Source organism: Dermochelys coriacea, chromosome 3 (assembly GCF_009764565.3).
Source record: "Dermochelys coriacea isolate rDerCor1 chromosome 3, rDerCor1.pri.v4, whole genome shotgun sequence".
Classification (NCBI taxonomy): Eukaryota; Metazoa; Chordata; order Testudines; family Dermochelyidae; genus Dermochelys; species Dermochelys coriacea.
The window spans coordinates 125,151,440-125,177,633 of NC_050070.1; the positions used below are offsets into that span (position 1 = coordinate 125,151,440).

Consider the following 26,194-nt stretch of genomic DNA (forward strand, 5'->3'; position numbering starts at 1 on the left):
GGTGCAGGCTGACCGTGGAATGTTTGTTTGGAGATTAACAGCCTGATTGCGATGTATTTTTGGCAGGTTAGACCTCAATGAGGAGACTATTCACATGGTCATAACCGCCTGCTGTACGTTGCATAATATTTGTGAAGCTAAGGGTGAAAGATTTGTTCAGTGATGGATTGCTGAGGCATAGCACCTGGCAACTGATTTTTGAGCACCCTGATACTAGGGCTATTAGAGGGGCACAACAAGGGGCAGTTTGAATCATAGGAGCTTTGAGGCAACACTTTGAGAATGAGAATCAATAATGTATATTTCTATGCTGCAAACTGCAATGCTTCATTAAATTGAATTTTTCTAGGAAGCACTTTCAATTATTTGTGATCTAGGATTTCAGAAAGCAAAGTATTAAACTTCCTGTGTTATCTTGCTGCCACCTGCTATCTCAATTTTTATTTTAGATCAATTATCTGTCAGATACACACACAAACACTTGGTGGGACAAGAAGGGAGCGGAGAAGGACAGACTGTAGGAGCAGGGCATAGGTCCAGCAACCATTTTGAAAGTGGGGGTGGAGTGAATGGGAAACTGAGAAGTTCTGGGAAGTGTCATGGAATGCATGGTGGGGAAGGAGGGGGGGGCTTGAAAACAGTTCTGAATTTGCTGCAGGGGGGCATGGGCATGCATCTGTTCTGACAGCAGCTTTATGAGGGACTTGAGCATCTCTGTTTGCTGCTCCATTATTTTTATTATTCGCTCAGTGGGGTCCTTAATTAAGTAATGATATTCTTTTCTGTCCTGCCTTTGAACATGCCCTCCTTGCTCCATCTTGGACACTTCCTTATCTGGCAGAGACGCTCTGTCTGTGTATAGGAGGTTCCCCTGAAAGCCATATCTGCAGAAGCACAAGAAACATTACACAAGCATGATTGTTCATTCACACACAGCATTGAATCATTGCAATTTAGTACACCTCTTATAACATACCAAGTACTTTCTCAGTGTCTCTTGGCAAGCACATATCTCTGTGAACATATCCACAGATCCCTCGTGTATCCCCCGGCCTGGTAAGTTTAGCCGACGGGTCTCGTACCTGGGGTAAATAGCGGTGGTGCTTATGGAAAGGACGCAGTGCTGGTGATGAGGGACAATATTGTAAATTCTATAATCCTTTTCTACAGGGGACATTGAAGCAGGTATCTCACTCGTGAAGGTAACTAGGGAAGCAAGGCTGCGTCTGCTGCATGCTTGCAACTTCTGACCCGGTGCCTATGTTCCTTGCCTGTGTGCCGCTTTGGTCCCTGCAGGTGATTGCCGAGTGGCATGGGAAAGCTTCATTCAATGCAGAAGGAACAAAGCAGCTCTGCCAAGGAACGTCCAGCAGAGAATTGCCGAGTACCTCCAGGAAACTTTCCTAGTGATCTCTCTAGAGGATTCCCATGAAAAGTTGGTGTCCATCAACACACCGTTCTGCTGTATTGCTTATCTGCACACGGAAAAGTCCAGCACACAGAAAGACATTTCTGTCCTTGCACCCATCATGTAATCAAGCACCACTGACTTTAAAAAACAGAAAAACAAAACAAAACTTACCAGCATCTCCTCTCCTGCTTCTTGCTTGCTGGACTGTGTGTGACAGGACTGGCTAGACCACTCTGGAGTTAGAACAGTTCTTAAATGGTCTGATGACCCCACTGCAGGCGCCACAGCATCCTGTAACTCCACCTTCTCGTCCAAGACCGAGGTCCTCTGGATTAGGTCCGCTTTCCACCACCTCAAACCCTGCCGAAGTGTCCACTGGGTTCTTGGTGGACCACTGAGGGTGATATCCAACTCTTTATAGAACCAGCAGGTCTTGGGCACAGCACTGGAGCAATGGTTTGCCTCCCTTGCCTTCTCTTCACTCTGCACTGTGTCTCGATTGTACCTCTTTTCACACAAGCCATGAGAAATCTGCCTGTAGGTATCTAAATTCCTACAGCTGTAGCACAGCTGGGACTGGACAGCCTCCTCTCCCCATATACTCAAGAGATCCAACAGTTTTTTTGCATTGGTCCAAGCAGGAGAGCTTTTGCCATGTAGAGCTATGTAGAGTAAGGTGGGAAGATGTAATGTGAGCTCTGCATGCCATGCAAGCAGGAAGTGGAACTTCAAAAATTAGTGGGGCTTTAAAGGGGGAGAGGTGGAAAAGGTTGTTTCCTGGCTGCAGGGCAGCGGAGTTTGAACTGCTAACCAGAGCGATCAGCACGGACATCACCTCCTGGAAGTCATTTATAGTGGCAAAACCAAGCACGGTGTCTACACTGGCATTTTGCTGCTAAAACATTGGCACAAAAAACCTGTTTCTTATCAAGGTGGTTTTGTTTTGTCACCAAAACAGAGCAGTTTTGTTGCCAAAAGCTGCCTTTTGCCAACAAAACTCTAGTGTAGACAAGGCCTTAGGTTTGGGGCCCCTGGCACTAGACATTGTACCAGCACATATGAAGAGACGGTGCTTTCCTCAGAAAACTTGTACGTTGCAAATATCGGCAAAACCACTTTTGTCAAGTAATGTAACTATTGGAAATATGATAGGTCAAAAGTGCAGTACTAAATATAATTTTCAGACTTCTTATTACAGACCCAGTAAATACATCAGACAGACATTTTGCAGTTTTAAATTGGAACATAAGAACATAAAAATGGCCATACTGGGTCTGACCAAAGGTCCATCCAGCCCAGTATCCTGTCTGCCTACAGTGGCCAATGCTAGATGCCCCAGAGGGAGTGAACCTAACAGGTAATGATCAAGGGATCTCTCTCCTGCCATCCATCTCCACTTTCTGACAAACAGGCTAGGGACACTAGATATTTGTTTATAAATCTGAGTTCAAAGCGTTTCAGTTTAAGGATTTTTTTATATGTTTGAGTTAAATTTTAACTATTGATTTAAAAAAGTTAGTCTTAAATAAATAGTTGAATACATTATAAGAAACAGTTACTAATTTTTAAACATCCAAATAGAGGGTAAAATGGAAGATGTTAGGAGTTTGGGCAACATTTTCTTGCTCCCCTAAAACACATCCTCAATACTGGCATTCAGTCACTGGAGTCATGAAAATGGAAACATTTTTAAAAACAATAGTCATTTTTATAGTAAAATGTATAATCTTGGAGCTCATACTAAAATAAATTTGAAGAAATTATTTTTCTAATACGAAGAATTTCTATTCCTAATATTAATAGGTAGATGAAATATCCCATCTGCTTGTCCTGTTCTTGGTTATTATGGTTCAGATTAGAGCTATTACTTACAAAATGGCCTAGAGAAAAGGAATATAGTGTGCCCTTGAAAATTATAAGTCATGTGTGTACTCTAATGGCAAGTTCCAGACTTAGTTAATAATGGTATATCAGTTATATCCAGAATTTACATATTTGGGGTCCTAATGTTGGGCATCTAAATAAAGAGCCTGATTTTTTTTTAGGGGTGCTGACCACTCCAGATGGAGCTTTGGGTGCTTATCCCCTCTTAACAACCAAATCCCTGAAGGTGCTTAAATATGTACTTAGTTGCCTAACTGTGCACGCTAAATTTAAATTTATCTATATCCATGCCCTATTGGTAGAGCAGAAAACCACTTAGGTAGGTTTGTGATGTACCTTCAGCAGCTTCTTGTCACTTCCCAGAGGTCCCCAATCTTTCTTTACTTATTCAATGACTGCAACCAGTATCTTGGGAACAGGCTTTTTTTTTGTCCTAAACCTTTAACAAATTGCCCCTTTCTGCCTCTCCCATAAAGATGATTCTAGTTGTCTTTCAGAAGTAATCATCTTGAATTTTCTACAAAAGTTTGAAATAAAAATATTTTAAAATGATCAGAAACTTGATTTAATCTGATAAGTAGATTTGATTTAATTTGAGAAGTTGAAGAATCTAATAGAAATCTTTGATTTACATGAGAAATAAGTCGAGAATAAAAATGTGCACATCTTTAAAGGTCATCCTATGAACATTCTCAGGCTGCATGCGGTATAGTTGTAGCCATGTCTGACGCAGGATGTTAGAGATACAAGGTGAGTGAGGTAATATATTTTATTGGCTCCACTTCTGTTGGTGGGTGAGAGAGAGAGAGAGAGAGAGAGAGAGAGAAGCTTTCGAGCCACACAGAGCTCTTCTTCAGGTCTGGGAAATTTACTCCCAACATCACAGCAAAATGCAAGGTGGAACAGATGGTTTAGCGTAAGTAGTTATCTTACCCACCTTGTCTTTCCATTCTCCAAGCTGTCAGTTTATCTTTTTTTTTTTTTTTTCCCCCATGATGTACTTCATCTCTTTAACTTAGACAAGGTAATTTTATGGTGAGCTCTGAATGTCAAGGGCCAATATGGTTCCCAACATGGGGGAATTTTTTTCTCAAATTTAACTTTGTGAAAAACATAAAAAATTACATCCAAAAAGACTATCTAAAAAAAAAACATTATGGTTGCAAAGTTAAGCACCCCAAAATTAGGAAATGTCAGAATTTAACTAATTAGCTGTCAGACTAATACCATTAACTTGGGTTTGAATAGAGACTGGGAGTGGCTGTGTCATTATACATTGAATCTATTTCTCTAAGTTAAGTATCCTCACACCTTCTTGTCAATTGTCTAAATGGGCCATCTTGATTATCACTACAAAAGTTTTTTTTCTCCTACTGATAATAGCTCATCTTAACTAATTAGCCTCTCACAGTTTGTATGGCAACTTCCAACTTACCTGTGTGTGTGTGTGTGTGTGTAATTATATGCTATTCTATGCATCCGATGAGGTGGGCTTATGCTCAAATAAATTTGTTAGTCTCTAAAGTGCCACAAGTACTCCTGTTCTTTTTGCGGATATAGACTAACTCGGCTGCTGCTCTGAAACCTGTCAGAATTAAGGTTGCCTGTGAATCTTTAATTTGCTTTCCTTGTACATATGCAGTGATACACTTTTTAATTGCATGAACACACATTTTTTCCAAAAGACCCCTGCCTCACACAGTGCAGAGTATGCTCTGGGAATGAATCAGAGTTGTGTAGTGAATGAAGTTATATATGACCCCCTCCATCACTTGTTGCGGAAGGTGTGAAGTGAATGAGGCAGAAGACTGCAGGAAAAGAGATTAGTCTGATCATTAAGGCAGTTGAATGCTGCTCTGGAGAACTGGATTCTTCCTATGTGATGCTAGACAAGTGATGTAGACCAAAATTTCAGCTGGCCAGTGTTTCTCATTTTTTTGAGACCTGGGATCTGATTTGCAGAGTGCTAAGCACTCATCTACAACTGAGGTCAGTGGGAGCTCTTTCCTGAACATATAAAGTGTGATATAATGCTAAATACTCTGAAAAGTCAGGCCCTAGCTGTCTCAAATTGGGCACACAAAATTAGATGACTAATGCCAAAATTGTCAGTTACCATTTTAGGATTTTATACTGCTGCCCATCATGGTAGTATCTGAGCCAGTTCCACATAAAATCAGATAACAATGCAGAAGTCCTTAGTGAACTTCATGGAATCTTTGGCATGTATCAATTTTAGGGGTCAAAACTTGGCTTGGAGTCTGTTTTTGTTCTGGGGAGGGAGGTTGATAGGTATTTATAAATAGAATGGGGTCATTGTGTTCTGAACAGCACTTAAGAAGGAAGGACTTTCTCAAAGAGGAAAGTTCTACGTTGTTTCCTAAAGATGGTCACACATGGGGTCAGCCTGGCTCCTCCTTCAGTTCCATCTTACCACCAGTGTTCCCTGTGAACAAAACTACTTGATTCTACCCGCTGGTACTCAGATTTAGTACTTCGACGTTCTTTTTATTTTTGTTTTGTATTTCATTTTCAGATTTAGTTCTCAGTTTGATTTTTCCAGTCTGGTGGGTCTGTGGACCCTGCCAGGTACTGGGGAAGCCTATGTCTGTCAGTGACTCTCATTCCCCCTATTTCAAATCTTTGGATGAGGGCCATATTAGAGACAAGTACTCCATTTGTCACAGCTTCAAGACTAGACTGAGGAAGCTGAGAGAGGAGTGTTTCCAATGTAATCTGAATCAGGCTGCTTTTAGACTGACATCAGATCCCCCTTGATCATCCAAGGCAAGCTTTTAAAAGTCTCCTTGCTGGAGTGCTCCCCACACTGTGGATACAGAGAGGTCGCAGGAGATTCCTGTCATCCGGGAGGATAGTCTTTGATGCACAAGACATCAGAACAGATCTGGCCTCAAAACATAGCAGAAGTTGGCATCAGAGTATGGGACTCTTCCATAGAAGGTTGTTCCAGTACCAACGGTAGAGAGCATCCTTTGGCTCATCACTCTGGTATTGGCTTATTCAGAGTAGGGATGTGAAATATTAAATGGTTAATCGGTAAGCATTAATCTTACTGTTAACCAACCCTAACTGTTAACTCCCAGCCCTGGGCTGGCTGGAGCAGCTCCAGCCACGCTGGCCCACTCTAGCCCCAGCTCCACCCCCAGGCCAGCTAGCCAGCTGGAGCAGCACCAGCCCGGAGCAGCCCCGGCCCCTCTCCCTTTAATCAGTTGACAGGTTACACGATATAATTTTAATCATTTAAACGGTTACCTTTTTAAACTAGATTTACATCCTTAATTCAGAGAGACCTAATCTGTTGACTCTGGTGCCTTCTCAGGGACTAATGAGACTACTTGCTTCTTCAGTGGTAGCAGAGCAATCATCCCTGATCACTACAGGACAGTAGCCCATGTCTGTACTATGTTGTAGAGTCTATGCTATGGCCAGTGATTGTTGTACCTGTTTACCACCATCACTGTTACTTCAGGGCAAAAGTCCTAGGTCATGGGCACAGAAAATCCTTTTCTAGGGCCACCAGCTTTGGGCTCAACACTATTTTTCTCCTCTGGTTTGGTTCAGAACCCGGACCCTGCACTTGGTTTGTTATCAGCAGCTAAGAAGCCATCCATACTTCCTCCGGTGCTGCATCTCTGACATAGATCAAGATCTCGATCGCTGAGGACCCCTTTCTGGTACCATGCCACCCTGGTTCTTGGAATACTTTGATTCCTCGTCAGACTCAAAGTAGTCTCTCAGGTATATCCATAATGAGAGTCCAAACCTTCCTCTTGGTTCCACTCTCACCGGTGTTGTTTTGAGAAGAGTTCAGCCAGAGAGTTCAACGCTTGGGACAGACGTATCTGGGGCCTACTACCATACGTCCCCATCAGTGGCCTGTTGGATGCCATGGGGGGGATGCCCCAGCATCCAGATCTACATTGCCAATACTTCATATGAGTTAGATCCTCCAGGAGGGAGCCTTCTCCTCCTGGTATCGAGACGTGTGCTGGTTGATACTGATCAGCTTTTGGATTCTTAGGTTACAGGACTTACTTCAGCCTTCTCTTGAGCCACACCCTGTTCTGATACTGCAACAACAGCCACAGGAGCTATCTCCTTTGCTTAAGGCATCTTCCTCATCACTGATGAGGCTCTAGTATTGGAGAGATCATCTCCAGTCCCGGATGACTGTGGTATATCAAGAGGTCCTCAGGAAAATGGCAGCTTTTTTGGGCATTTAAGTGGGTGAGATAGTGGAAGAGAATACCCAGAAGCTCACTGAAGTTTTCCTTTCCACAGTGTCAGGAAAGGTGGTCCCGCCTATAAATAGGGTCGTTATGCAGCTGGCCAAAATATTCTGTTTCACCTGTAGCCAAATGAGCAGAAAGAAAATATTGGATTCCATCTTATGGGTTTGAACTATTTTGTTTACATCCCGCACCTGGCTCATTAGTTATGCATGTGGTGAACAAGAGAAGCTGTCAGGACTGGGCTACGGCTATCCCCAAAGACAAAGGTGCCAAAAATGTGACCATTTTGGTAGAATGGGTTATTCTACGGTGAGTTTATAATTCCTTATTGCTGATCACCATGTTCTGTTGTGGAGATATGACTATCTAATTGAAAGGAGTCCAGTTGTACTTGCATGTCACTCAGAGATGCCTCATCTTTTAATCAGCTCTTCAGGCTTCTTTGGACATGGTGGATTTTGCATGAGCACTGACTATGTACCATTCCTCCTGGTTGCAGTCAGTGAGGATTCCTGTGGAGGTGCAGCAGACAATTGAGGACCTCCCCTTTGAGGTATCTTGCTTTTATCTAAAACAGATGAGACTTTGCATTCCCTGAAGGACTTGAGAGGAATTCTGAAGTTTTTGAACCTCTATATGCAGGTGATGAAAAGGACAAAATATAATTCTCAGTAACATCCTAGACAGCAGTATTACATCTTCCAGGAGACTGATAATCTAAGAGGAGGCAAAGGTCACAGAAGAGAAGGCCAATGCCTTCTACTTCCCTGGTTTCTTCATTTAGATGTCCTCAGGACTCAAAGCAGCTGATTTGACTCTTATGTCAAAAACAGCATGCTACCTGACCAGGATTTCACTGGCCATTCCCCACTTTTCTGGGACAGGTTATCCCATTTTCTATATATGTGGTAGTCCATCACCTTGCACAAATGGGTACTAAGCCTGATGCAATTGGGATATATCCTGCAGTTCCTTTCTATTTCCCTTCTACTACCCAGTCCATCTCCAGGGACCTCCTCATTAGTCTGTACTAAAACAAAAAAATGCAAACCTTACATTCTTCAGAGGCCTTAGAGGAGGTGACCCTTCTACATCAAGGCAGGGGTATGGATTCCAATTATTTTCTAATACCCAAGGCCAAAGGGGAACTCAGTCCCATCATAGACTTTTGGAACCTGAACAAGTAAAGAAGATAAGGAGCAGGATGGTATTCATGGCTACAATTATCTCCTCCCTAGATCTGGGAGACTGGTGTGCTGCCATTGACTTACAGGATGCCTGCTTCCATGTGGGTATTGATCCTGGCAACAGGAAGTTCCTGAGTCCTACTTCTGCCAGAATATTCCTGCCACTTCCCAGGTATGTCCTTCAAGAATCATCATCAGATTCTTTGGTCAAGTAGATGCATGTACATACATGACTGCTCAAGGCACTGCAGGCTTGGCTGAAGTCGGTCTGTCGTCCTCCGCTTCACCACCTAGACAAGTTGGTATGCATCTTGGACAGGATGTTGGATTGATGGATAAGCCAAGACTGTGTGTAGAAGTTCCCTTCTCTCTCCCTTCCCTTCCATCAATTTAGTAATGGATACCTCTGCTGCAAGGTGGGGGGCACATCTGAGTGACCTGTAATCTCAGGGATTGTGGACTGAATATGATTCCAGGTTATACATAAATATATTTGAGTTGTGCACAATATTCCATGCCTGTGAGCATTTCCTGCCTCATATTAATTCAGGGCAAGACTGTGTAGGTACTTATTGGCATTGTCACAGCGGTGTTTCATGTGAACAGACAAGTCCCAAGAAGATGAGTAACCTTTTTTTCCATGCATCCGAGGAAGTGAGCTGTAGCTCACGAAAGCTTATGCTCAGATAAATTTGTTAGTCTCTAAGGTGCCACAAGTACTTCTTTTCTTTTTTTCCTTCTGTGCTTTTAGCATAGACTCTAGAATGGCCTATTGAGGATAGAGAGAGACAGGAGCACCATCACATGTATAATCCAGCATCAGGAGCAAGGATATAATTAAGGAAAGCAAGCTGTTGATGTTATGGGCAGAGAAGCATAGAGGCGCCCCATAAGAAAAGGACCTGGGGATTACAGTGGATGAGAAGCTGGATATGAGTCAGCAGTGTGCCCTTGTTGCCAAGAAGACCAATGGCATATTGGGCTGTATTAGTAGGAGCATTGCCAGCAGATCGAGAGAAGTGATTATTCCCCTCTATTCAGCACTGGTGAGGCCACACCTGAAGTATTGCATCCAATTTTGGTCCCCCCATTACAGAAGGGATGTGTATAAATTGGAGAGAGCCAGCGGAGGGCAACGAAATTGATCAAGGGGCTGGGCACATGACTTATGAGGAGAGGCTGAGCGAACTGGGCTTATTTAGTCTGCAGAAGAAGAGTGAGGGGAGATTTGATAGCAGCCTTCAACTACCTGAAGGGGGGTTCCAAAGAGGATGAAGGAGGCTATTCTCAGTGGTGGCAGAAGACAGAACAAGAAGCAATGATCTCAAGTTGCAGTGCGGGGAGGTCTGGGTTGGATATTAGGAAACACAATTTCACTAAGAGGGTGGTGAAGCACTGGAACGGGTTACCTAGGGAGGTGGTGGAACCTCCATCCTTAGAGGTTTTTAAGGCCCGGCTTGACAAAGCCGTGGCTGGGATGATTTAGTTGGTGTTGGTCCTGCTTTGAGCAGGGGGTTGCACTAGATGACCTTCTGAGGTCTCTTCCAATCCTAATATTCTGTGATTCTATGATAAGTAGTTTGCATAGCCTGAACACTCTCTCATATATATGCTCCCCTCACACACAATCTCTCTCACTTCCCCAGCATACACTCTGTTTCTGTCTCTCCCTTTCCCCACACACACTCCCTATCACATTCTTCCCCCCACCCCCATACACTTCAGTTGAAAAGTGGCTGGCTATCTAGTAGGATGCCAATGGAATGGTGGGATTGAGAAACCTGCATCATGTGATGCTGTACCTGCCCCATGAGGCATTGTAAACCCTTTCCAAAGCACCCTGCAGCCAGTTGCACAGTGGGATAGCTACCCACAGTGCACTGCTCTCTGTCAGTGCAAAAGCTACTTAAGTGGATGTGCTCTTCCAACACAAGAAGCATAGTGTGGACATGTAACATCGGTTTGTTTAAAGTGCTTTAATTAAAGCGGCGTAACTTTTGTCGTCAAAACTTGGTAGTGTAGACAAGGCCTTAGAAGAGTGGAACATCAACACTTGAATACTTAAAGTGAATTTGTCACATCTGGAGTGTATTGTATTCTGAGTCTTTGTTCCCTGGTTCACTGTTCTCTCTCTCATATTTTTTTAAAACTGGAGAAAAACATTTTGTGTGCTGGTGAGAACATCAAATTGGAGCCTCCTTTTAGAAGGCTACCTTAGTTAATTTTACCCCACAAGTTCTCTAATTAAAGTTCCCAGGCATCTATTTCAAGAAACATTGATATGAGATAGCTCCAGTTTTATATGTTTTATTAACTATACCTAGCTGTAATCTAAAATAAAGCTATACAAACACATTGTCGTCGTCCCCCGCAAAAAAATCCAAATAACTAGGTTAAAAATAAAATAGATTAAAATACAGTAATTTCACATCAGTAAACAATTATGCAACGTCTAAAAAATTGATTGTTCATAAATTGACTTCTAAAACACAAAAAATATTGGAGCCAATTCAGTATTCAAACAGTTCGGTCAAACAAGGAACATGCAGGGGAGAAAGAATTCCAGTTGAGTTCGCTAAGAATTATTTATAAACCCAGAGAAACCACCTTGTTTCTTTCGTTAATATCAGTGTTTTGGTTCTCTCCCTCCCCTGCTTGGTGGCTGGCTACAGGTATTCCCATATGCTTTATAAGGAAGACTTTGATAATCCAATTTATGTTTAACAAACCAAAAATTTGAGTGTTTATCCACAAACTCCTGTAATGGAAAGCATGGATTATTTATGCTTATTTATGAATAAGAAGCTTAAGTCATAGCTGCTGTTGGGAAATTTAGGAGCTGTCCTTTGGGGGTTTACACGTGTTCAGTTGCATACTTAAGATCATGTGACCTCTTCAATCTTAAAACATTTCAAACATTTATAGAATATTGCTTGCCATAGAAAGTGATCTTTTCAGCTTCTTCTAAAGTTTGTTTGCTAGCCGGTCTCCTAGTCTACAGGCTTGTTTGTGTCTTAGTTGTTGGCTCATGAGGAGGTGGTGGAACCCAGCAACAATGGTCAGTTGCCAGAGAAGGAAGCATGGGCCTTTCTTGATGTCGCATGGCTTTGGAGGTCTGATTGTGTGGGCAAGGACAAGGGCATCAAGTCATCTTCTGTCACTACATCTAAGAGTTTATGGCCATGCTTCCACCTTCCCCGTAACTTATTTTTGGAGTACTTTGAGTTGGAATAAGGCATTCTCCCGGAGTGGCTAGGCCAAGCAAGAGTAAGTGTATCACTTGAAAAATAAGGGTTCTTTCCTACTCAGCAGTTTGGATGAAAAAAACCTTTAAAGAATCCATCACGCTCGACTAATCTGTATCTGAAATTCACAACTATCTACTTCAGTGGTTCTCAACCTTTCCAGACTACTACAGTAACTCCTCACTTAACATTATGTTCCTGAAAAATGTGACTTTATGCGAAACAATGTTAAGCGAATTCAATTTGTAAATGGGGGGGGGGAGAAGGTTAGGTTCCAGGGAAATTTTTTTCACCAGACAAAAGACATTATATACAGTATAGTTTTAAACAATTTTAAATAGTTTACTACTGTACACAGCAATGAATGATTGTGAAGCTTGGTTGAGGTGATGGAGTAAGAGGGTGGAATATTTCCCAGGGAATGCCTTGCTGCTAAATGATGAACTAGCACTCGGCTGAGCCCTCAAGGGCTGTGTCCTAGCCTCTCACTCTACAAAGCAACATGGACTGAGGCAGGAGGAAGGAAACACAATAGATACAGGGCAGTAGCTGCAAAAACTTCCCTGCAAAAACTGAACATCATGATGAGCCCAAGCTATCCAGCTTGAGCGCACCACTCCCTCCTCTTGACAGCACATGCATGGCTGCACAGGTGCTGACTTTCCAAAGGGCTGGAGGGGGTGCATGCATGAGTGAGAGAGAGGCGTGCATTGCCCCTTTAAGTACACTGACCCCACTTCAAGTATGTTGCCCTTTTAAACAGTTCAGCTAGTTCAGACAGGAAGCAACAGCTTCCAGCAAGCTCCCACCCACCCCCTTCTGTCTCTGTCTCTGAGGCCCTCCACTCCTTTGTGTAGAACGAGTGAGCAGGGGGACATCCTGATATCAGCACCCCTCTCCCCACCTCTCCCAGCAAGCAGGAAGCTCCTAGGAGCAGCTCCAAGGCACAGGGCATGAGCAGCACGGCAGTAAGGGGAGGGACACCTGAACTGCTGCTGGGCAGCTGCAGAGCCACATACCTTACAGGGAATTTAGGGGAGCTGTGTCCCCGTCCTCTCCACCTCTTTCCCCTCCCCTCTTCCCCCCTCCACCCTGTTCTAATCGCCACAGGGAGGCTCTGCTCTTCCAGAGAATCCTGCAAACAGCGGGCAAAGCAGACAGCTGCCAAATGGCATTATAAGGGATCATTACGCAACTTTAAACGAGCTTCTTCCCTAATAGATCAGCAATGTAACAACATTAACTGCGAAAATGTTAAGTGAGGAGTTATTGTATACCTCTTTCAGAAGTCAGATTTGGCTTGTGTACCCTCAAGTTTCACCTTACTTAAAAACTACTTACAAAATCAGATATAAAAATACAAGTGTCACAGCACTCTATTACTGAAAAATTGCTTACTTTCTCATTTTGTCAGTATAAAATTAGTTTGTACTGACTTCGCTAGTGCTTTTTATGTAGCCTGTTGTAAAGTAGGCAAATATCTAGATGAGTGGATGTCCCCCCAGAAGACCTCTGTGTACCACCCTGGTTCAGAACCAATGGTCTACTTAGTAGTCCCCAAAATCAGTCTGCCTGGACAGATTGTCTCTTTCAGGAAGCTGATTGCAAGATTTTTCTAATAGTGAACTGGACAAAAAGTTGAACAACATCATTGATCATTTTACAAAAGTTCTAATTTTTTAAATATCCATGAAATACAAAATCAGATCTTTTAAAGATGAGGAGTTGGAACTGAATTCTATTACTTAGTTATAAACATTGGATTTTTTAAATCTATTTCACTTCCTTTCATCTAAGGGCATGCAAATGAGTAAAGATCCTTTTTGAAGCAACGATTTAATGTATTTTCCATTGACTAGAATAGAAATCGAAATAGTTGTTAATGACAATTTTACAGAGGAAAACTTTATTTTAATTTGACTGAGGGATTGAATTCTCACAAGATCCCACAAATTGAATAATCATCACACCTTAGCTTATGTTTTGGTATTGCGTATCAGAACAGCTAATGTGTGGTGTCTCAAGAAGTTTTAAATTACAGCTGCTGATAAATATTTACAAGGACAAAACTATTTTTCAGAAAGTGACTTTTAATTATAATTGTTTCACAAAAATCTGCTACCATTCTGTACGTAGGCTGATCCAGGTAACTATAGGCTAGTTAGTCTGATATCAGTCCTGGGCAAAATCTTGGAATGGTTGATGTGAGATTCAGTAAATAATATATTCTGGGTTGTTAACATGACAGTATACCTGGGTTATGGAAAACACAATTTCAGACAAATCTGATACCTTTATCAACTAAACTTGTAATTTTATTTAAAAATAGCTGTTGACTTACAATATACTTAAGTCAACTCCCTTATAAAAGCCTACTACTCCATGATATGCTAATACAAAAATTAATATTATGCAAAGTTGATGTGCACACACAAAATGGATTAAAACTGGTTAATTTATGGATCAGAAAGCAGAGTTGTTACTGGAATCTGTTAAATGAGGGGATTTCTGGTAGGGTACTCTAATTAATTATCTATTCTTGGCTCAGTGCTAGTGTGTGTGTATGTGTATGTGCGCACACATTATCAGTGATATGAAAGAAAATATAAAAGCTTTGCTACAGATATAAAAATTGGTGAAGTGGTAAATAAGGAGAACAAGTCAGTTGAACAGGGTAATATGAGTTGCTTTTTAAACAGGGCTCATGCAAACATGCATTTAAATATAGCAAAATGGAAGGTTCTGAGCTTAGGAACAAGCATTAATATCGGTCACAATTACAAGATGGGGTACTATATTTTGGAAACAGTCTCCCTAAAAGATTTAAGGATCATGACAGATAACCAAATGAATGTAATCTCCAATGTGATGCTGCAGCTAAGAGAGCTATCATCATCTTTGGATGTTAAAATGGAAATATCAAGTCGGAGTAGGGAGAGAAAGTATTAAAATATATGTAGCATTGGAGAGACCATTACTGGAATGTCTGCTTCTGGTGTTCAGACTTTGTAAAGGGCTTAGAAAAATAGGAAAGCATTCAGAATAGAGTAACAAGAATGACTATTGTCTGGTAAACCTGCCTTATAGAGAGAGATTTAAGAAACTGTTCAGTTTTATCCAAGAGAAGTTTAAGAGATGACTTGATCACTGTCTATAAATACCTTATTGGGGATAAGATTCCTGATTTTAGAGGGTTCTCTAATTCAGCATAACAAGATCTAGTGGCTGGTAGTTGAAGCTTGACACATTCAAATTTGAAAGAAAGATTAAAATCTTTGAAGCATGATTAACCACTGGAACAACTTAATGAAAAGTAGTGAATTCTCCATCACTTGAAGTGTTCTAATCAAATTGGATGTCTGTCTCAAATAAATAAGTAAATAAATAAATAAATAAAAATTGGGTATAATTCACCCAAAAGTTGTAGGCCTGATGCATGAATATGGTGAAAGTAGGTGAAAATGCTAAGTCCGACTAGATGATCATGGTTTCATCTGATTGTAATCTAGAAAACTTTCAGAAGATATGCCTAGCCAAATGCTGGTTGCTTTTATGTATTTATTTTTTTGCTGAATGACATTCTTTTAGAAAAAACAAAATGCATATTTTATACTCTTCCATGATTTCTGTGTGTATTCATACTTTATACTTTTTAAATAAAAGTATGGTATCAAGTAATTTTAGACTTACAATTTGTAAATTTGTTTCACTAACCTGGTGTCAGTAGCAATGTTTTATGAGGCTTTGAAACATTCTCCAGTAGTGTTGGAAAGCTAAGCACAACATTGTTTAAGTGAATGATACACCTCAAAACTGACCAGTCTGGTTTTGTTGTTTACGTCTAATAAAATGCCGAAAGCGGACAAACAGCATAATTGGTGAAAAGCAAACTGGCTTGGAAATTTTTTTTCAATAATCTTAGCTGATGTTTGTAAGCTATATAAAGAAACTTTAAAATGACTTGCCTAAAGACAGTGTTTTTAATAGAAAATGTAAGATTATACATTTGCTATGTTTTTCATCTTTTGATAAGTGTTTTGTTGGGAGTATAAGTGATGGATACATTTCATAGAACATTCTGGGATAACTATTAGAAGTCCAACTTATTGCATGACTAAAGTGAATATACAAACAGTTATTAAAAATGGGAAAAGCAGAGTGTTTTGTGGGAAAATCTAGGATTTTGGTTGAACTGGTATTTTGTAGACTGACATTTTCAGTATAAAGTGATCTCCATGTGGTTTCTTCTGTTGGTGTCCCAATTTCCTCTCAAGTACTACAGACAAGTAAGGATGCTGAATTTGTAATGAATAGGAATGGGTCAGTGTAACATTTAGCTTCACATGAAGTTGATTCATCTGTCTCTCGAATGTCAGTTGTCCTAGATGAATGCATTATTTCATTTTGTAAGTTGTTTACTAATATTGTATGTGCCTCAATTTAAGTCGAATACATGATTTCATATAACTGATTTTTGTTATCTGCAATACTTGACTGATACTTGACTTATTTTTTTAACTGTGTAATTGTTAATTTCTTCCTAAACTTTTCTTAGCTTGGAGTTAAGATTGTGCATTTGAATAAGATTTTGAGGTGTGCATTTTGGGTTTTCATATATAATGAGTGAAAATCCCTCTTAATTATCAACGAAAGCTTAAGTAGCCTTGGTATATGATGTCTGGAAGAGAGGAATCCTGTTCAAACCAATGTCAAGTCACCATAATGAGGTTGGTCACTGTAGCAGAGCTTCTCTGCTATAGACTTTTTGAACATCAGTATTTAGGGAAGCTGTGAAGGGAGATGGAATTGTGGGAAATTGTAGTTGTCGGATATAGTGGAAAGGAAGCCTTTCCTCCGTGTTGAAAGTATTCCCAATTTTAAGCATGTTAAGCTTAAGATTGGAAAAATATTCCTTCTTTTCTTTGAGTGTCTGTCCCCGTCACCAGAAGACCTCCTCAGCCCTGAGCATGTATGAAACCGCTGCCTTCCCTGGTGGTCTTAACCACACCTGTACATTTTCCCACCATTCTTGGATATGTGTACAGTTTGCCACATGGATTCCTATCTAGTCTTCAGAGTAGCAGCTGTGTTAGTCTGTATTCGCAAAAAAGAAAAGGAGTACTTGTGGCACCTTAGAGACTAACAAATTTATTAGAGCATAAGCATAAGCTTTCGTGAAACAAGTACTCCTTTTCTTTTTGCTATCTAGTCTTGTAAGGCTTCTTCGAGAGAGGCTTCACTTTGTGGTGATCCTTAGGAAGTTGCCTCCCCAGTGGAGCTGGAAATTGTTTCTTGGGCAAATTGCTATCATTTCTGGCATGAACAGTAGTTGGGGAGCAGACAGGGCAAGAGGACTGTTGAGTCGGGATGAACTGGGGGAGCAGAGCTGGGAATCCAGATGGGTAGCAGAGTAAGGGATGCAGCTTCTCAGAATATAAATTTTCCACTGAGATCCAATATTATTTTGATCTTCAAGTTGGAAAAATACCAGTTAAGGTGAGCAAGCCAAATAATTTTCTGATTTTTTTTTTAAAAAAAAAATCTACACTCCTACCGAAAGGTGCCTTGAATTTGGTGTTTAAATTGTCTGAAAGCTTGGTGTGAAATTGTAGGTTTCACTTTTAAAATCTGATGATGTAAAAGCCTGAAAAAATAACTCTGGGGAAATTTTAAAGAGATGTGATCTTAAATTTCTTTCAACTCTAACAAACAAAACACTTTTTAGAATGTAAAATGTATCTAGAAACTGAAGTTTGGCCGCCTCCTTGGAATAGTCCATCTTTTGAGACTAACTTCTGTAAATTGTCAAGTTTAAAAGATTTCCACACAACTTAGTGGAAAACCCAGCACACCTTTTCATGATCAGAGCTGAAGATGTGCATCACTAGGAGCATCACTCCTGATGTACACCTTTTGTAATGTTCTATTCTCAAATAAAGGAAGAATCCTGCAAGAAGTATGTCATGAAAGTGTGCCCTGAAACTTGCTTTACTGGCAGAGGTTTTCAGTCTGCCGTGTACCCGTTACACCATCACGTCTGATTTTTGTGGACTCGTGCTCAAATTTTGTCTGTATTAAATCAATGGTACAAATACTTAGCATTCTGTTGTGTGTTGTGGTGTTGGGGCCTGTGGAACATGTTTCACAATGTAGCTGCCCCTATTGACTATGGGTCTGTTCTATAGAACAGTTGTACTGCATCCAGCAGTTAAGGTGACTGGACGTCCTGATATTTAACTTTGTCCAGCGTCCTGACCAATATATGATTGGGACGCCATTTGTCCCAGTATTGTAGGGGTGCTTGCCAGGAATCTGGCTGGTGCAGGGCTGGCAGGCTCCCTATCCGGCTCCCCGGAAGTGGTGATAGCTCCCTCTGGGTCCTAGGCACAGGGATGGCCAGGGGGATTCTGTGTGTTGCCCCCAACATAAGCACCAGTTCTGCACCTCCCATTGGCTGGACCCAGAGGGAGATGTCGCCACTTCCAGGGAGCTGCCTCAGCTAAGCCCTGCCCGGAGCTCACACCCCCTCCCACACTCCAGTCCCCAAAACTGAGTCCCCTCCTGCTCCGAAACTCCTTCCCAGAGTCAGCACCCTGAACCCTCTCCCATTCCCTGCCCCTTTCCCAGCCCTGAGACAGACACCCCCACCCCTTGGGTGTGGAGCCGGGGGTGTAGAAAACTTTAAAGTATTCTTTTTCCTTAAATATCAGGATTATAAAATTTTATTATCAGTGTTTATATGTTGGCATACTTGGAGGCTTAGAGAATTGGAGCAAAAACTTTTCTCATTTGTCAGTCAGAGAAGTGTTTGGAAACTATAAAATATGGTTTTTCCTTGGAGTTTTGGTAGGGGTTTGAGTTAAATAGTTGTTAAAAACATTGTTTGTTTTAGTTTAACATCTAAAAATTGATCATACTTCAGTATCTAATCTCTTGTGATATTGTCCCAATACTGTTCTTCTGTCCTCTAGTCTATAGAGACTACCAGGGGGACAGGGACAACTTTATAATGTAAAAATAAGCAGAAGACAAGACTTCATATTTATCATGTAAAAGTAAGCAGAAAATGACTCTTGTGGTGGGGAAGGTATATTTATACTTTCTTTAAGAATAATAGAGGCAAAATAGGATTCCAACAATTATTTTCCTTTGCAGGTCATCTTGTCAGGATTACTGCATTTTAAAATAAAGTCAGGAGATTTGTTAGGTCAAATTTTAGATCTCCTTTATTTTTTCAGGCGGTAGTGCTTTCAGTTTGTCCTTTGTCATATAAGTGAGTTTCACATTTTGGTGGTTCATCCACACTCCATAGTTACAAAAAGTTGTGGTACATGTTTGCATCTGAGATCTTTTCCCAAAGATAGTTTTACAGTGACATTGTGGTTAATTACTCTGCTAATAGGTTTCTCATACCCTCATCACCATTTCAGAGATGCCCTCCAAAAATCTGGATGTAAAATAGGCTGTCTGGAAGGGAAACAAACACTTAGTTAATCCAGCAAATAGGTTTACATCAGCAAATAAATTTCATCTGGCCTATCTTCCACCAAACTGCATCTAAAAATACATCTGACTGCATTTTTCATTGTGGATTTTTTTTTTTTTTAAGCATCATTGATGCTTAAAGGTCCTGTTCACCTTCAAGGTTCATTTAGGTAGAGTAATGCCAGCAATGGTAGCAAGGCTTCCATCACTTCCCATCCAGAAGATTTACAGATCTACTGTATAGTTTTCTATTTATATTTTTGAAACAAATATATATTACTGTATACACATTTTGTGTCATGACATTAATCCAGTTTTGGTTTATCAGTGACATGTTTTTAAAAAGAGAATTGTAATGATCCAATGATTCAACTCATTTATTTCCTTCCGGTCTCCTCTCAAGTTGTACAGTATATGTTTACTTGATTGAGACAATCCTACTTCTTAAACATTTTTATTTAAATGTTCTTGTTCACTGTCTAGGGTATCTTTTTCTTCCAGAAGAAAAGTCTTTAGTATTTGCGTGCTTTGTTCTTCCAGGGACACACCTGCATGATTCATTTCTCATTGTCAGATCTGTTGTAACTCTTGTATTTGGAGAAGACAAACTGTATGCCCGATTTGTCTCTGTACATAGTGACTAAAGTAGATTTATGTTCCTCCCTCCCCCCCGAAGTTGAGGAATATTTACTTACTAAGCCCTTTTAAAAATTTGATCAAAACAATGTAGATGCATGAGGCTGCGTTCATCTGCTAAGACAATTTAGTGAGTCAGATTTTGCTACTGTTCCTTCCAGATTTGATTATCTGTGTGAGTAGGAACACAAGACTGGGATATATTTTAACTCCTATCTTAAAAATTAAATTAAATTAAAATAAAAAATTACAGGTAAGTAGTATTCCTACAATACGTACACCTTGCAGACACTTTAGCTTACTCTGAAAGCTTTTTCCTGAATGTTGTGTATTCCTGAATGTTCCCTTAGCTAAGCACAAATGTTACCAATATCATCAATATTAAATGGATTAGCACAATAGCTGTAGTTACTTTCTCATGGAAAATAATTTATAATCCTGTGACTTCTTAAATATTAAGAAGCGTTGATCATCCAATGGGAAAGCTTTATGAAATTCAGCCTGAGTTTCAGATATTCAGCATGGGCAGTTTGGCATAGGGATTCTGTTAAGGTATTCTTCGCTTTAAACCTTACACCAGTTTCATATGTAAGAAATGGTGAGAGCAGCAAAGTGGCAGGAAGCTTTTTGTACTGTTCATTTACTTATCAGCATCATTGTTATGTAGTTTGAATACATCTCTAGGGAGTTTTTTGACTGACAGTTTTGTCACAGAGCTGGTGTACAATACAGTTAATGCTGTATTCTGTGATTTAGGTACTCTGAAGGATTAACAGTTTTAAGTGTCTTCCTTACTAATGTATCTTCTTAAGAGACCAGATGGGTTTGTAGAGAGAGAACTTTCAGTATATGGTCTAGTAGTTGTGTGTTCTGTTGTAGCAAATCTCTTCTGGAGTCCCTGACTTTCAAAGATGTTCTCTCATTTAAAAAAGTAATTTTTAAAATAAATTACATGTTAATAGAAGGAAATATGTTCTGACAGTGAACTGGAATTCAGGATGTCTTGGTTCAGTTCCAAGCTATGGCACAGAATTCCTATGTCAATGCTTTATGGTCAGTCTTTCTGCCTCAGTTTCCTATATGTAAAATGAGATAACACTTCCCTACTGCAGTGGGGTGGGGAGTGGCTAAATTAATGTATGTGAAGCATACAAGTATTCTAGTGTTGGGTTCATATAAATAAGTACATAGGACTTGAAAGAAAACAAGTAATTTGCTGATCTTCATATTTGGCAACTATCACGGTATTCACAACCACTTGCTTAATTTATACAGTTGTGTAACAATAAACTTTTTGTCTTAAAAACTCTTAACTTTGAAATCAATAAATCTCAGACTTAAAAGTAGATTCATCTACTACACCTGTCTTTGAGTCCCACTGCTAACTTTGGGGTTCACAATCACTTTTTCATATTTTTAAATGTTTTTCTCCCCTTCAATGTGTGAAATATTTGAACAAACAGGGAAAAATGACTGTACAGAAAGTGGTATCAAAAACACAAAGTAAAGACACTGGAACAATGAGATTTTTTTTCCCCTGCTTTAATCTATTTCAGTTATAGGAATCTTAAGTGTTACTAGTAATGATAGGAGTACTTGTGGCACCTTAGATACTAACAAATTTATTAGAGCATAAGCTTTTGTGAGCTACAGCCCACTTCATCGGATGCATAGAATGGAACATATAGTAAGAAGATAGATAGATATATACATACACACATACAGAGAAGGTGGAAGTTGCCATACAAACTATAAGAGGCTAATTAAGATGAGCTATTATCAGCAGAGAAAAAAACTTTTATAGGGAAAATCAAGATGGCCCGTTTAGACAGTTGACAAGAAGGTGTGAGGATACTTAACATGGGGAAATAGATTCAATGTGTAATGACCCAGCCACTCCCAGTCTCCATTCAAACCCAAGTTAATGATATCTAGTTTGCATATTAATTCAAGCTAAGAAGTTTCTTGTTCTATTTTTGAAGCTTTTCTATTGCAAAATTGCCACCCTTAAGTCTTTTACTGAGTGGCCAAAGAGGTTGAAGTGTTCTCCTCCTGGTTTTTGAATGTTATGATTCCTGATGTCAGATTTGTGTCCATTTATTCTTTTGCATAGAGACTGTCCAGTTTGACCAATGTACATGGCAGAGGGGCATTGCTGGCACATGATGGCATATATCACATTGGTAGATGTGCAAATGAACGAGCCTCTGATGGTGTGGCTAATGTGATTAGGTCCTGTGATGGTGTCACATGAATAAATGTGGACAGAGTTGGCATTGGGCTTTGTTGCAAGGATAGGTTCCTGGGTTTGTTTTTGTTTTGTGGTGTGTGGTTGCTGGAGAGTATTTGCTTCAGGTTGGGGGGCTGTCTGTAAGGGAGGACTGGTCTGTCTCCCAAGATCTGTGAGAGTGAGGGATCATTTTTCAGGGTAGGTTGTAAATCTTTGATGATGCGCTGGAGAGGTTTTAGTTGGGGGCTGAAGGTGACAGCTAGTGGCATTCTGTTATTTTCTTTGTTAGGCCTGTCCTGTAGTAGGTGACTTCTGGGTACTCTTCTGGCTCTCTGTTTTTTCACTTCAGTAGGTGGGTATTATAGTTTTAAGAATGCTTGATAGAGATCTTGTAGGTGTTTGCCTCTGTCTGAGGGATTGGAACAAATGTGGTTGTATCTTGGAGCTTGCTGTAGACAATGGATCGTGTGGTGTATCCTGGATGGAAGCTGGAGGCATGTAGGTAAGTGTAGCAGTCAGTAGGTTTCTGGTATAGGATGGTGTTTATGTGACCATCGCTTATTAGCACAGAAGTGTCCAGGAAATGGACCACTTGTGTGGATTGTTCGAGGCTGAGGTTGATGGTGGGATGGAAATTGTTGAAATCATGGTGGAATTCCTCAAGGGCTTCTTTTCTGTGGGTCCAGATGATGAAAATGTCATCAGTGTAGCGCAAGTAGAGTAGGGGCTAATAAGCAATGGTCACATAAACACCACATACTTACCTACATGCCTGTATTTGATAGTACGGATCTAACTAAAATGACCCTTGGATGTCATCACTTCCAGATTTAAATGCAAAGCTCTTTTATTTGGCTTAGCTTTGCCACAATAAATTTTTCACTCGTACATAGACACACAATGGCACTCAACCACTTTCTCAAACAAAGTAATAATAACCCCCTCCCATAAACCATGTAAACTAATCGAGTAAATTTTCCTTCAGGCTGGGAAGGACAAAAGTGATTTTTTTTCTATTTTTGAGTATTTGAGAGCTTCTCGGATGCCATTATATGACCACCTGGATAAACCAGAAAGAGCAAACCTCTCTGTTCTAGAACTGTTCCAGGATCAATGTACCATTTCCCTAAAGAGAGGGGAAAACAAGTTGTATAATTTTCACAAGTGTTTTTCAATCCTAGCTTTTTGAGTCAAAATGGCTTTATATTAGCTTGGAACATTGCACTTTTCAGAATTTAACTAGAAATTAAACTGTTCTGAATAAACATTCAGTTTCTTAGTTTGGTTTTATTTCCTGCTATTGTGGAAGTTAGTTTCAATGAAGTAAGGATGAAATAAAATAAAATCAGAGTTCTGTTTCCTTAAAATTCCTTTTCATTCTCCCTGCTTATTGTTCTGGTTTGGTTTGGTATTCCTTGATTTCCCTAGGAGTAATTACAATTCATGCCTTCACTCTCTATTTTTATTAATATAAGTGTAATTTTATACACTTTAGGGGTGTATGGGAGCAGTACAAAGGACTTTCCTTAAAGCATTTTTCTAAGGGATTCTTGTACTAAATTTCTCTGTCACGTTGTAATAAACTTGTTTTCAGGATAACTAAAATTTATAATGTGCAGTTAAGACAACCGCTTAATTGTTTTGCTACTAAGAATCAGATCTTCTAAGACGCACTTTCGGAGCATCTGTTTGAAGAACAGTGATACTTTAGCATTATACTACTTATGCAGGGGTATATGATCAGTGTTTTTAATGGAGTTATTTCTGGTGCCTCAATAATCCATAATTAATATTGCAGCTGTCCTGTTACAATCCCTACTTTTACCACCATTCTATAACTTTGACTTGAATTTCCATTTTAGTCCAAAAATTGGCAGCTTGCTCTTAGAGACCAGAAATTAAATTTTTTTGCAATATTTCGGGGAAACTGATCAAGAAGTTTGTTTCTTGTTACCACCAGTACATATATGCCAACTTCTCTTTTTTTATTTTTTTTTTCAAAGAAAGGTTAGTGAACAGTGAGAATACGCAGTTTGGGTGCCTTTAGTTAACCATGTCGTGTTTCTTCCTTTGTCTCCCGTTATGTTTTGATGGAAGGTGACCTGCAAAGGATATTTTAAAATTGGGCTTGTACTCTTTCTTTTTGCTTTATGTATAAAGAGGGCCTGAAAGTGATTTTGAATATTTATTTTCTGCTTGCTTTTTACCTTAGAAATATCAGAAATGTTCTTACTGGTTTCCCCTGGTTTTTCTAGAGGACTTGCAGCATGTTTCAGAAGATGCATAATGTTAGCTCTCACAACTCAATTGAAGGCATGGGAATATTGGAACTTTAACTCAGCATCCTTTTTCCAAATTGTAATTAGACATGGAAGTGAAATATGTTGAGAAAACAAAATATTAAACTATGTAACAGTCTCTTTCCCTCTCAATTGCTAAGTTTTCCCTCTTGGCTCTTGTGATGTTGTCTTGTAATTAGTTCTCTATTCATCATGGTGTCTTCCTGAATAGACAGGACCTGAATCTTGAGTGTAAATAAGCAGAAAAAATCACCTTAACTAAACCTTCACGCCTCTTTTAAACATTCTAAAGAAGCAAAGTAGGGCACAAGCCCAATGTTTTTTTTCCTTTGCAGGTCTCCTTTAAGAGCAGAAGCAACCTTGATCCAGCAGTTTTGGAGGTAGAGGCAAGTAATTTTTTACTTTTTTGTCAACATTTCAATAATTTTTGGGGGGGTACATATAACTTAAAGAAGGCCTAGTTTAAAAACCTCAAACATTGTATACACTTTGTATGAAGAATATATCTTTAGATTTATTCAAGCTTTGCTTGCTTACTGTTTGTCTATGTGAGCAATTAAACTAGTGAAACATGTTGTAGATAATCTTTTTAACCCCACTGGATGTTATAGCCCATGTAAGCATTTAAAAAAAAGTTTCTAGATCTTTTCCTTGTGGGACCATCTTCAAAATATAAATCAGTAAATGGAAATTTCATCAGGTTGATTTCCTACTAAAAATTAGTTATTTATGCTCCATACCTCCAGCTGCTGGAGCTTCTCAAGTTTTTGCTTCTTAGATTCTTTGATTTGTTAGTTGAAAATACACACCTCTATAAGTAGAATTGTCTTTCCCCTTCACACTCCAACCTTCCTCTCAAGACTGTGGCGGCAATTCCTACATTGCTATGTAGGAAAACTCAACAGTTCCTCCTGTCCCCAGGCAATGGTTAATCCCCCAGGAGGTGACATTTCTTTGGCTAGGGTAAGATGTCTCCTACAGACATTCTTGGGTCCTGAAAAAGAGGGAGCTCTTGTCCTCTTTTTGCCACCCACAGAAGAGTTTGGGGAAGCAGCTCTCTGTCTCAGTACCACAATCTAAACGCTGAGCCTTTGGCTGCTGCCGTGGAGTAATCTTGGGAAAATGGAGTAGTTGCTGATGTACTACTTCAATTAGATTGGCATGGTTTACATGGGTCAATTTGTGCATGTCTCTTTAGATGTGATTCCTGTAGTCTTTCCATGTATAATAAATAATCCTTTTGAGATTTCATATCCATTGTAATAAAGGCTTTCTGTGTCCACCAGGAATGAACTACTGTGTACTGTTTTTAATTTTCTTGTTCAAAGATGCACAGGTATAAATGAGACTTCATTTTCCAATAACTAGAACTTCTTCACCTCTTTGCCCTACAGATGTCAATTAATGTCCATCTAGGTTCAAGGTTAAGTATTTACATCTTAGTTTTTAGTTTCTTGAATTATTAGAGTGCTAAAGATATGATGGAGCAAATAGTGAAAACTGTGGTCGCTCCATCTCAAAAAAGATGTATTGGAATTGGGAAAAGTTCAGAAAAGGGCAACA

General features: G+C 39.9%; 1 protein-coding gene across 18 annotated transcripts in view; it reads left to right on the plus strand.

Annotated features, from left to right (window-relative positions):
• The window catches only part of QKI (QKI, KH domain containing RNA binding), a 338,812-nt gene that overhangs the window by 188,591 nt on the left and 124,027 nt on the right, over nt 1-26,194 (plus strand). For 9 of the 18 annotated variants that reach the window (XM_043511271.1, XM_043511269.1, XM_043511273.1 and 6 more), the window contains one exon: nt 24,967-25,017. The exons of the other annotated variants lie outside the window; for them this stretch is intronic. In XM_043511271.1, the coding sequence (XP_043367206.1) occupies nt 24,967-25,017 (51 nt within the window). The remainder of the gene's footprint in view (nt 1-24,966; nt 25,018-26,194) is intronic. 18 annotated transcript variants of the gene reach the window in all.